The sequence below is a fragment of the Gavialis gangeticus genome, unplaced genomic scaffold, assembly GCF_001723915.1.
Source record: "Gavialis gangeticus isolate Ggan-Ray unplaced genomic scaffold, GavGan_comp1, whole genome shotgun sequence".
Classification (NCBI taxonomy): domain Eukaryota; kingdom Metazoa; phylum Chordata; order Crocodylia; family Gavialidae; genus Gavialis; species Gavialis gangeticus.
Genome location: NW_017729025.1, coordinates 61646899 through 61660500, shown reverse-complemented (window position 1 = coordinate 61660500; position 13602 = coordinate 61646899). Strand labels below are relative to the sequence as shown.

Below are 13602 nucleotides of genomic sequence, written 5' to 3'. Positions count from 1 at the left end.
AAAATTTTTTTTTTTTTTTTTTTTTTTTTGGGGGGGGGGGGGGTGCGGTGGGGAGAAGGGAGGAAAAGGAAGTAATTGACAAGACGCAGAGTGAACTAAAAAACAAAACAAAACAAAACCAAACCAAACCAAACCATTTAGTTTACTACAAATCAGAGGAGCACAGCAGAGACTGAATGTTTTCCTGATGGAAAGTATGTGAGTTTTTGTAACCAAGATGACAAAAAAAAGCCTGTTTCTCAAATGTGGGTCTGGGAGACTAAATAGCAGGATGAAGCTGTACCAAAACAGCTCTTTTCATGACCTTAAAAAAAAAAAAAATCTCATGAGGAATTCTTTCTTTTTTATCTAGCAATTTTAAAGGTCCAAATAGCTTCTTGAAAATTTTATTTATTTGATTTAAAAACACTACCACCCAGTCTACACACGGTCCAAAAAGGAAGTATTAGGCTTGTTCAGGGCAATATATCCACTGGACTTATGGATTACAACTCTAATGCAAGGTCTTGGGTATACTATATTTAAAGCTAAGATTTTGTCACAGTGGCAAGGAAACCATTAATCAGGACGTAGGCCACCACACTAAGTTAGAATGGAAAAACACAACAGACAAAGGGATGTAGTTCAACCAGGGGTGCTAGCTTCTAGAAAAAGAGTGGGCACACCAGCCTTCTGAACTACTCCCATGAGACAATACTCCGTACTAGCGAAATGCCCTCAGTAGGATCATTTAGCTGCTGTACACATGCATCAGACTTGCTTGGCAACCTTTCTATGAATACTCCTGCCTCCCTTTTCCTTCCCTCCCTCCCTCCCCCAAACTTACTATTACAGTGCCAAAAATCTTATCCTTAATTATATACAGTCAGGTATCTATCAAAGGGTAGATGTGTCAAACTACCTCATTCATACAGATCACTCTCTCAGAAGACTGTTTAATATATTGACTAGCCATCTTCCCTCATATATAGGTCACAGAGACTAATTAGGGATTCAGTACAGCCTTATTTAACAGGAATTTTAACATTTCTGCTGATTTGATGGCATAACATTCATTAACCATGTTAATACTAAGCATGCCTCTTAAATTTGGGACTGAAAGGCATATGAAGAACATTTTGGAGAAAATAACGTCTTATAGGTTTTCAGCTGTGGATCAAAATTTTTCACTGTTAATCTTCCATATTCTAAAAACCAAACCAAAACAAAACAACAACAAAACCCTCCAGAATAGTTAAGGTCACATGAAGATTTGTATTAGAGCACTTCCTACATATGAACCCAAATGTTTAGTTTCCTCCTATACATTAACACATTTATTCAAGAAAGGATGGATGAATAAATAAATGAATGAATAATAAGAAGAAAAAAGTTCTCTCATCACCCAATATTCAAGTGGAAGACAAAGTAAGTTAGAATCACTAGTAGTAAAATGGAAGTATTTTCTAAACACATCATGGGTTTTTAGTAGATTCCCAGTACCAACACCAGATGCAAGAAAAACTGAGACCAATGACCATCAAATGAACCTGAACCTCTTGTTGCTTTGGCCAAGGAATAAAGTCTAGTCTCATAAATTTATTCTACCAGTTATAGCAATATATTACCATAGACTGTATTTAATAATCAGATCTTTAAAAGACCCTATACTACATACCAAATTTACCTCCCTGCCCCAGGGTCCAGCATAACTGCTAACTGAAAAACAATAAAATACATAAACACTCAGCCTAAGCTTAGAGAGGCAACAATAATGCTCCTAACATTCTCCCTAGCCTACACTTCTTCTGACTCAAAGAGATAGTCCCACCTCCTTTAGTTCCTATTTGGAGATGAAGAGATGCACCTGGCTGCATAAATTAGCAGTAATTACCCTGAATTTTAAAGCACCTGGAACAGGAACAACTAACAGAAGAGGTTTGTACATACAAGGGTTCTAATCTGCTATCCTATTATCTTCTATCTCTGCATATTGTCTAGCAAGAAGGAGGAGCAGGGATTGAATCTGTTTTTTCTAAAAAGGAATTACAAACTTTTAATATTTTCTATCACGGTGGTGAGGGACCATAATCCCGTACTGAAGCAGAAAAGGAAGAAAAATTCCTTTCTACAAGCTCATAAGTTAAGATACACCTATCCATCAGGAGTCCAAACAGGATAATTGTCAAACTAGAGAATGGAGAGGGCACCAAAGAATAAAATAACTACTAGATCTACAGTTGGGCAGATAACACCAAAAGGGCAGCAACCATTTATCCACACCCAGTCTATAGACTGAAAGTCTAGCCCCTGCCAGACTGTAGCACTACAGCCATGTGGCCTGTGCAGGTTGGTAGGATGATGAATCCCATCTAAAATTAGCCTCTCATACAAAGACAAATTTACACTTTCACTCTATGCAGGGTAACACATTTATTTTCTAGTGCACAACCCAGTTACCTATTCAGGGAAAATCTGCACAACAATGCTTAAGATGGTCTAAAATTATGCCATAAATACACCTAATAACTATTTAAAAAAAGCAGTGAAGCTCTTCTATTCCCAGAGCTGCTCACTTCTAGGTGTATTAAGAGCTCTCTCTAAAATAAGCAGATAGATTAACAGACAGGAGACAGCAAAAACTAATCTCAGTCTGGTCCATGTTACAGGGTCAGAAGCTCAGTGTTTCACATTTGGTCATATCCACTCACTGCTTCTAGTTAAAAGAGCATCCAGTAACTTCCTTTATTTATATAACACCTAAAGAGTAGTAACACTTCCTGTAACAGGAGTCAGTGGATATCTTCTACTATCATGTGATAAGGCATTCTCTTACAACTCTGATCCATGTAATGTTACTAAAGACAGGAAACCAAGACCATTTTCTTAGCAGCACTCAATTTGTCACAAGAGCTTTACACTACCGCCTTATTCAAACCACAGCTGCTTCAAATGAAGCAATACATGTTTGAAATTGGGCAGAAGGCAGGGTGGTGTTGCACCTAATAGACTAGCTAAATCAAACATAGCATAGGCTTTTGTAAGCAGCAAGCTTATTTCTTCATCAGATGCTGTGAAGGGACACACTTGATGAAGTAAGCCTGCTGCTTATGAAAGCTCATGCTATACATATCTCATTTAGTTAGTCTTTAAGGTATAAATCTACTCTTCCTTCTTCCTGTGTTTAGACTAAGGTGGCTCATTACCCACCTATGCTCACTGACCCCACCACTCAGCTGAATGAAATAGACTGCAAGCAAACTATACAAGAAACTTGCTCAGGTACACTGATTTTCTTTCTTGACAAATGAAAGCAGATGAATATCATACCAAAGGGATTCCAGGCAACCCATCTACTCTGTTCTACATACCATTCAGCCTTTTCTGACAAGCTTTACTCTCTCCAAGAAACTGAGGAACCACCTTAATGTTCTGTACATCAAACAAAACCACCCAGACATAACAGTAGTTTACCAAGAAGAAATGCATGCATCTAACCATGAAGCCCATCACAAACACCTTTTATTTCTTCAAGATGTCCCTTCATAGCATCTGATAAAGTCCACTGCTTACAAAAGCTTATGCTATAAATCTCTGATTTAGTCCAGAACAAGGGTGGGCAATAATTTGGGCTGGAAGGCCACTTAAGGAGTTTTGGTGAGCAGTTAAGGCCAGGGGGATGCAGCCCCAGCCCCAGCCCCCCATCATGGCTATTTACGCTGCTGGGTACAAATGGGGGAAAAGGGATACAGGGCGATGCCAACTGATCCTATCCAGCCCTGTGCCCATCTGCCCTGTACCTATCACCAGGGATGCTGGAAGAAGTGGGGTGCGTCTTCATGGAGACTGGCCTGGGACCCCTACAGGCAAGGTACACTCAGGCAGACAGGATGGGGCCACAGGCAGGTGGGAAGTGGCATCCAGGAGTGGGATGTGTGAGCAGGTCTGATCATGGGGTGGTGGCAGCATAAGGCTGGGGCCCAGGGCAGAACCACAATCCACTCCCCACAAATCCCTGCAACAGGCACTAGTTTGGCAGGCAGGAGCTAGCTGGTGCTACCCACAGAACCAGTGCCCATCACAGGGACATGCAGGAAGCAGATCACAGCTCTGCTCTGGGCCCTGGCTCCTCACTGGCTCATGATCCCATCCCTGCTCACCCATCCCACACCCAGATGCCGCTCTCCGCCCACCCACCTGCAGCCCTATCCCATCCCATCCTCTCAGCTGAGTGTGCCCTGCCTGAGGGGGTCCTGAGCCAGCCTCCATGGAGACCCCACCAGCTCGCCCACTCCATCTGGTGCCCCAGCAGTAGGTGCAGGCTAGACAGGCTGGGGTGCCCAGGCAGCAGGGCTGGGTCTGGCAGTGGCAGCGCAGATGCTGGCAGTGTGACGGCAGAATAAGCCACCACTCCGGGGGCTGCCAGGAAGCCAAGTCTAGCTGCTGTGCCACCCCTGCCCCACTTCCCAACCCTACAGACTACAGCTCCCAATGTGCCTGAGAGCCACACATGGGGCCACGCCAGGTGGCACCTCTGCTCCTGGGGGCAGCAGGACCTACCATGGGCTGGAGAGAAATCACTTGACAGGCTGTATTGTGCCTAACCCCGTCTAGAAAGTGCAAAGCTACATTGCCTTCTACACACTTGCCATTGAGAATCTACACATTCATAACTTGCACACTTTAGCCCAGTGATTTTCAGCCAGGGTGCTGCAGTACCATGGGATGTCTTGAGATCCTTTCAGGTGTGCCATGCAATATTACCACTGTTAAGTGTGTAGACATGATTCACAAGATAAACCCAAATAATTTCAAATAAGAACCCACAATGTTAAAAAAGATCTACCCAGTGTAGTCTTTCCACGTTCTTTTGAAATCAAAATCACTGTTATATTTCCATAGTCAAAAAATACATTGTGGAAATGGGATAGTAATACTATAATAGTCATCTCAGATTAGAATACAACCTTAAAAGTACAAGTCCTGATCTTGTAAGAAGATCTGCTTAAATGGACCCTAACTAACAAAGCACTACTGAATCAAGTTCAAAGACCAAAAACCAAAATGAACAAGTGTCTAGCCTTAATGATAAGTTTGCAGAAGTGGAGCCCAAGTCCCAATTCTGCAATATCTCCATTATGCCCTAGACTGTCAGAATGGTACCAAAAGGAATTTATTTTTTATATGGAAAATTCTCATCTCTCTTCTATATTTCTCATCATCAAATTTTATTTGTACCACTGACAGAGTTTAAACAAAAGATTGTACCAGTCCATTTGCTCTTCCTACTTGCACCTATAGCAAAACCAAACAACTGACTCTGAAAATTTTTCTGTATCAATGGGGATATGATACACTTAATCAAACTTCTAGGAAAAACTGGATAATGAGGAAGAGAGAGGTTCATTCAACAAAAATAATAAAATAAATAGAACAACAGGCAACGTTGTATTATCTTTTCCTTATTTACACTAAGGTGAATTCTCTATATAAAAGTATTATTAGTGTAATAAACCTGAATTAATGTTTTTAATGTTACAAATATGGTATAGTTTTGCTCAAAAAACCCCAAAACAAATATTTGTCTACAAGCCTGAGAAACCCCCTAGAAAAGAGGTAGAGCTCTGAGGCAGAGTAGAAAACTGTATGCCACTACAATCCTAAAGACAATGCCATCTCAAATAAAATAATGTTTCTTACACCTGGGTTATTTTCTTACTAAAACTCTGGCTAAGTGCACTCAAATTGCCAAGTCTGCAACACAAGACATCTGTGAATGTTCATTTCAGACTGCTCAACCAGCTGAATATGCTGAGAGCACACCAAGTGATCTGCTTCAAACATGACAAGCACCACTAAACTAGGTTATCCTCATTCTGAAAAATATAATCCAAAATGTTGATGCATTAGCACAAACATCATTTACCCATTTTGCACAGATGTGCTGTGTGTTTCTGAATCATCACTATCGCTGATGACAATAGTGTCTCCATCAGTGCTGTTGATATGGCCATTAGCCATTCCATTGTGATGTGTTGGAGGTATGACTTCCAAAATCTTGCACTGCAATCTGGAAAGTAAAAACATTTTATAAACATAAAATTACTCCGCTGATGCAAAAAAGTCAGAATTCATTCACCAATTTTGAAAGGTAAATTTTTAATGCAACACCATCTTGTCTACTGCAAAAATTAAAGAAAAAAGTTACTAGATAGTATATGAATTCTATTATGCTACATATAACAAATAAAATGTGTAAAAGTGCAAATTTACCTACTTATATATATACACACACCAACTTGACCAATCAGGGTAGCAAATTATGAGAATGTAAGCAAAATCATATTATTACATGCAAAGCAACTTTGTTTACTTAGATGTCTTCTTACAGTTTAGTTTGCAATCAATGGCAGTAAAAGCTTTTTTACTTATTTTGTCCAAATGACAAAAAATGAAGTTGTTTAAAAGCATGTTAGTTGTTACTTAGAAATCAGATAGTTACAGAAACCTTTTACATTAATTTATACAGTAACCTAAGGAGAAAACACAGGATTTTGTGATGCCAAAGAATTTATGCTAGAAGATCATCCTCCACTATGTTGATGACCTAAATAAACAAAGCTAAAATGATCATGTGTATCTAATCTTTATAATGGCCGATTTTATCTCCTGACACACATTACAGCTCCATCTGGCGCGCGCACACTTGACAAAAAAGCAAATCCATTCCTTTGCTACCATAAATGCTAGTTAATTAATATTGTTCCTTTAAAAATTATGTTATGAAAAATGCATAATTGACACGCATTTAACATAATGGATAAATATATCATAAACAATATTTAACAACTTACTTCCATCCTTTCCTGGAACTTCTAGGTAGTTATTTTTAGCATAATCTCTCAGAACCTATCTGCACCATAACAATTATTCATTGCACACAACAGATGTTGTCTAACATTGTAACTAAGTATAACCAAGTCCTTAGTCCGTGTGTGTGTGCACACACATGTGGAGGCAAGGTAAGACGACAAGTGTACTAACAGATCCTTCTTTTCAAATTATTCTGAACTGCAACCTTAAGGCATGATCATCCCCTTGAAGTGGGAATATGTGAACACGTCTAGAAGGATAATTAGAGATCACTTCATTTAAAAGATTAATACTGGGTACACATCAATACATTTTAAGAGAGGCTGATTCCTACATTGGTTTTGGCCAGAACTACCCCCCATTACAGAATGCTACCCTCTGAAACACTAACTCACTAAAAACACAGAGACCATGTAATGTTTTTAAAGACAGATCATTTAGAAGAAGACAGAGTAAGGGACTTGACAGCTTAAGATATCAACAGCAGGATACAGAACCTTTCACCGCTATTTCAAATACTGTGCAAGTCATTAGTAGCTGGACACTTCCCCCCTAAAAGCTGTAGATTGACTGACAAAGTAAATCAGTTAATAACTTTCCAAGACAGAAAAACTGCTATTATAATTAATGCCAAATGGCACTCTTGTGCCTACTTTTAGCATACCATATGAAGACTAAAGTACTGATCATCTCCAAGATCCCTTCAACTGAAGACTGAGGCACTGACAAAGAAATTGAGGGAAGTTTGCATTTCTGCTCATATTCTGTCAGTTGTGGGAGTAAAAGAAACGTGTAGCAACACTTCAAAACAGTGATTCTCAACCAGGGTGATGTCATATCATCTGAAAGGTGCTACAAGGCATGCGGAGATAGGCAGATAAGTTAAACAGCAAAAGGGGAGGCTCAGTCTTGTCCCTGACTGGCTAAACCATGACCCTCCACTGCCCAGCCTCTCTGCAAGGAGATGAGCACTGTAAATCACTTTTTGAAATTGGCATTCAATTCATAAAAGTTATAGAAGAGTGCCTGGAGTCCAGTGAGGAGTGCCCTGAGTTCAGAAAGGTTGAGAGAGTACAACAGCAGGGAAAAAACTCCCTTCCCACTTCTCACTCCACAGACTACAGAGTGAAAAGCAAGTAGAAGGCTTGCAACACCACTCCCTCTGCTCAGCTGCTATTACTGGGGAGCTGAGTGGATTGAGCCAAGTGGGGCCTAGACCCTTGCTCATTCCTCACACTGGGGCCTCCAGTGTTCAAGGACTTGGTGGGGAGCTGCTGGTATTGGCTTGGCTTCTCCCCTCTCTTCCCTGTCATTAGAAAGGCTAAAAGCAGCTGCTCCTATGCCTTCTCTGCACCAGGGTGACCCTGTATCTCTGGAAGGGACAGAAGCCTTTTCCTGCAGCTCCATTTCTCCTGGCCTCTTGGAGGAGTTAAGCTGTGGGAAAGTGTATAAACATTCATTCTCCTGGTTGGAGTCAGGTTATTTTTCTCCCAGAACCACAATTTTTTCTCTGAGAAAAAAGGCTGAAACACCTGTACACTCATGGTTTCTACCAGGAGAGCAGAGATTCTTCCTGTAGAAATAAAATGTCTGTATGTGGCCTCAGTCCTCCCTCTCAATATATAAATGTACACTTAATGCTTACTGGTCAGACACCCAATGAATCGTATCACATATTTCTGTCTTACAGAGACCATATTAATAGCACATAACTACACAGATACACTGTTGGATGAACAAGTCTGTAAGAAGTTGCACCAAATATTTACACTATTATTGTAATACTTAACTATTACACTAAACAAGTTTCCCTAAAAAAATCTGGTTCCATTTGGCAAGTATTTGCAATTTTTTTTAAAATGTATTAAGAGCATCAGTGTCTAAGGCCACATCTGTTGACAATAACCCATCATTCTGTGATGTTTAATCTTTAAAGAGCCACCAGAGGGAGCTCATACATGCTAAAACTGACAAGTGTATTAAAATAACTACATAAAGGCTAAAGTTAAAACAGGCTGAATGCAGTAACTTACGCTAAACTTTACAAATGGTGCTAATCAAGAAAAGAGAGATAGAGGTTAAAATAATTAAAAAAATAAGGACAAGCTTTCAGAAAACTTGAATATTTAGTCAATGAGCATTTCAACACAATACTTTTTTTTAAAAAAATCAACACACAGATTATTTTTATCTGTATGTAAGTTCAGCAGCATGTCTCGTCTCCACTCGGAGAAGAAATTTGGCTTTAAGAAACTACATGTTTTATAAATTTGATCCAGGCAGGTGCCAAGAATCCTTAACACACTTTTTAAATAAAGAAGTAAGTAATCACTGGAACAATTTATCAAGAAAGATGGAAGACTCTCCATTCTATTCAAGTCAAAACCTGATACCTTTTTGGAAGGAACATGTTAGTGAAATAAAAGTTACTGGACTCATTTATTATAATGGATAAATATATCATAAATAATATTTATTTGGACACATTACATTGGAAACTGGCTGAAATGTAATGACCTGTGATATAAAAGAGGTTGTATTAGATCAAGGGTGTCAAATATACAGTCCACAGGCTGGATTCAGCCCACAGAGCTAGGTGTCACAGCCTGCAGACTTTGCCCTGACCCTGGCTGCATTAAAGGACATTCCTGCAGCAGCAACCAAGCACCCACAATACTAGACCTCTTCCTGCAGAGCTGCTGGAACTCCAAGGCTGTTGTTTTCACTTGGGCACTTGGATGCTGCTGCATAAAGAAGCTGTGGTCTTGCTGGGGCTCTCGCCTGTATGGTTGCAGAGCACCTGAATGAAAGGAGCAGTACTGGAGCACCAGCAGCACCATGGAGAAAAGTCCACCACAGCAGCTTGTTCATGCAGGGGGAGTCAAGCACCCAGGCTTCTTCCCACCATGCCCCTGGTCAGCGGAGCAGACTCCATATATGACACGTGTCCTTGACCAGCCATGCATGGTGCCACATGCAACATAGTTCCATACCTGCCAGAGAAGGCAGGGCCTGCACTGGATCTGACATGCAGGGAAGTGGGGGAAGGCTCTGGGCCCAATCTTGCCCACAGGGCCAGACGTCATTCATCTGGCCAATGGACTGGTCCTATGCCACTGGACAGGGCGTGCTAGGTCAGATGAGTCAGAAACCCCTGGACTAGATGATATATTGATCCCTTCTGGTATTGAAAATGCATAAATTAAAAAAAACAAACACCTTTTGACTTCACTGCACTGAACCTAGGTCTATTAGCTGCAAAATTCTTCTACATTAAGCAGGTTGGAGTCTGCCTATAGAGAGTGCAGGTCTGTTTCCTTTCAATATTTCTCACATTCTTCAAGTTTGTGCCATATGGATACCCTATTTCATACCCTATGGCACATAAAAGAAAACATCTGAATACTGAAGTAAAAACTTTACTGAATAATAACTCTCAAAATTATGCCATTTAATTGTGAGGCACTAAGTTCTTAAGCTTTTAAGTACTACCTTCATCAACTGAACAAGAAATTTATTTTAGTTCCCACCTTGCATGATAAGCCACAAAAAATAGTTTCTTTAGTTCTAAAACTGTTTTCTAAATTAATTAGGTTAGCTTTATAACATTCCAGTATGAACAGCTACATAGGAATACAGAACTAACAGCAGAGCCACCAGAGGGAGGCTCATCAGCATTTTTGGCACTGGGGGAGGTCGTTGGGGCTTGCTGTGGCCTCTCAGTGCCAGTCTGGTGTTGCGGTGCCTTCAAATGCCAGTGCTTGTTCCCTCCTGCAGGAGCAACTGCCTACTTTTTATTAAGGGCCACAAAAAAGCCCTTAGCTCGTGCATGTTTGTCCAATGTGGCTCATGTGTCTTATAGTCATGCTCAGTGTTGGCTGCATTTAATCAACTTCCTAGTTGATTTCCATTGCTGAACACACAGTGCTTTTGGTAGCAGTTTAATAATAGACAACATATTTAGATTTCCTTGCATGTGATTATAAAGATGAGGGACTTTTTTTCTCCTTACCAACTGGGAGGAAAACTCTGTCTTTTGTTTGAGTAAATATGGTATTAGCCTGGGTGCAATGCCACACAAACAGGGCTATGCTGCTTCCTATATCAGAGCTAGGGCAGTGTATTTCTGCATGATGCAACACAGTCTGTATCTAACCATGGTACACTAGGCTAATAAGCCAAACTCTAAGACTCCTAGAGATTGATTCTTCATTCCCCCTGGTCAACAAAGCGGATGTTTTCTATACACAATCCAGTTAAATTCACATTTCTCAATCATCACCTGATTTGTGCATACTACTACAGATTAGGAATGCTATTGGCATTAATACTTCTGCCTCCAACATGAATTTTACAAGTACGGAAAATAAAAGATCTGATCCTAAGCGAGCACATGCTGTACATTATTTCATTAATGAAATATGCATGGATTGAGACACATTCATCTGAAATTGCACACATTCTTAAATAGCTTGAAGTTCAACTAACACATTTCACTCCATTCCCTCCAATGCCCATGGCCAACACATGTCCTCCTTCATTATGATTCCATCCACCAAATGAATGTTTTTGTTTATGCATAGAAACCTAAAACTAGAGCTACGTTCTGTTCAATGTTAAAGTGTTCTTCTTATAAGAATGACTGACCCGGGACAAGCAATACTTGAAATAGCTGGGGGAGAGAGGGGCAGAGTGGAAGGAGGTTAGTTAGAAATAGAGAGAGGTACCCTTGCAATGTCAATTGGAAGATTTCTAGGAGGGAGAAGTAGGCAGAGAAAGAATCCTTATTGAATTTCCATACCTAAACTTTCAGATAGTATGGAAGAAAGCCAGCAGCTTCTCTTGGGATTCTGAAAATGCTTCCTATTTTGCATGCATACAAAGGCACACTGCTCTCTTAAGTGTGCACATGATGTCAACTGTTCACAAAATTGAAATCAATATACAACATATTTTATTCACAGAACCATGCTGATGTTGTGAGAGCTCCCATCTCTCCCCAGCCCCAAGAAATCCATTCAAAGTTGCCATCTCACCCCAACCTGCAACAACAAGCAAAAAGATTAAAGGTTTTGAGTTTTTCCCCTTGCACCCAAGCGGTAGAAAATTCAAGTCGGGTTTGCACAATGCCTGGTCCATTTTATGCTACTAAGTAAACCTGTTGGGTTTTGTTTTTTGGTTTGTTTTGTGTTTGTTTGTTTTCTGTTTTTGTTTTTTTTTGGGGGGGGGGGGTTGTATTTCCTGACTTCTTTGTTTAAATTCTAGATTTAGTGTGTTCTACCTTTATTTCTGTACAAAACAAATGTAAACTACTAAGATGTTGATGGTGCTCCATAATGTCCTGGAAGTATTAGCTGAATTCCCATTCCTGTTCAAAGCTGAATTTTCAAAAGTATGTTGATATTTATTTTAATATTTGATGCACATTTCGATTAGCTTGAAAACTACTATGTCACTTGAAGGACTAGAACAGAATATATGGTGGAGTTTGGGTTCTTCCCTGAGATATGACCCATTTTTATCATGCAGCAAACCATGAAGAGAACAGCAGATTGCTAATAGATAGAGTAAGGGAATGTGGTGAATGGTATAATTCACACGCAATCTGACAGGAGACATTGATCTATGGGTCAGATTCAGTTGTTTCAGAAGCCTTAAAGACCTATCATTTGCAGTAGCTGGTCCCTTACTTCTCAGGAAGTCTTTTGGAATCATTTCTTCTAGGAAAAAAACCTCAACTTGAATGAACTTCATGGCCACTCTGATTACTAGTGTGATTCTCTACATGAATCATAAAAAAGATTTTTCTCAGTTGATCAACAGCTGAAGGTCTTTAGAACTGTGCATGTTTGCCCTCAGGAGACAGTCATCCAGATACGGGTAAATTTTGGTTCAACAGTCTAAGAGGAAAAACATAACACCAAGTGTCCTGTGCCTTAACAGAAACCAAGGTAACTGGTATGAATTAAAGTTTATGGGTTTTATGGCCACATAGATGGCAACTTTTAAGCAGAGAACTCTATTTCAACTACAGTGACAAGCAGTACCCAGTGATTTGAGTTAAATCTTGCATCATGCCTAACCAAAGGATGAGAATGGAGTTCAAACTGCAGAGGCAGAGAACTGCAGCTCTGGCTCATCCTTTCAAAATGTTACTTACAGTTAGACACTCCTGAAGTCAACATGTTATGAAGAATGCTTCTCCTACACCATGGCCTTTCAGCAGATGGATCAGCAAGGTTGACATCTTCTCTGATGTTACATGTTATGAAACCAGCATAGAAGGAGACCCTCAAAGGACTAGGAAAGTAAGAAACTTTTAAATTTAATTCTCTTTAATGTCTTTTTCATCTTAAATCATTACAAATACCTCAGCCTTTAAGTCAGAGTCAATCAGTCAGTCTCTGGGACTCTAGAACAAGATCCAGTCTCTTCAACGCCACTGCTAGAACTATCCAACCTAACACAACCTTCAAGGAGAACAAGAGAAAATGTCTTGCTGCTCTTTGCCCATTCTCTGTGCTGGCCTCCACAGCCTGAGTCCACTGAACGTTGCAACAGAAACTGGTACTTCTTTGAAGGAACTGGGCACATCTGATTAGCTCTGACACTGATGGTAAAGGAAAAGGACAGAACACCATGAGACCTTGGTCAGACTTACTAGGCCTGAAATAGTGGAGAATGTAACTGTCACCCCTGGTTGCCATTACATACTACCAAAAATGGTTGATTTTTTTTTTTTTTTTTTTT

The 13602-nt window shown here is 40.1% G+C and overlaps 1 protein-coding gene across 1 annotated transcript in view; it reads right to left on the bottom strand.

Moving 5' to 3' along the window:
* The window catches only part of BAZ1A (bromodomain adjacent to zinc finger domain 1A), a 120193-nt gene that overhangs the window by 71046 nt on the left and 35545 nt on the right, over window positions 1-13602 (bottom strand). Inside the window, 1 exon segment of the mRNA XM_019519920.1 lies at window positions 5906-6049. Coding sequence (XP_019375465.1) covers window positions 5906-6049 — 144 coding nt within the window.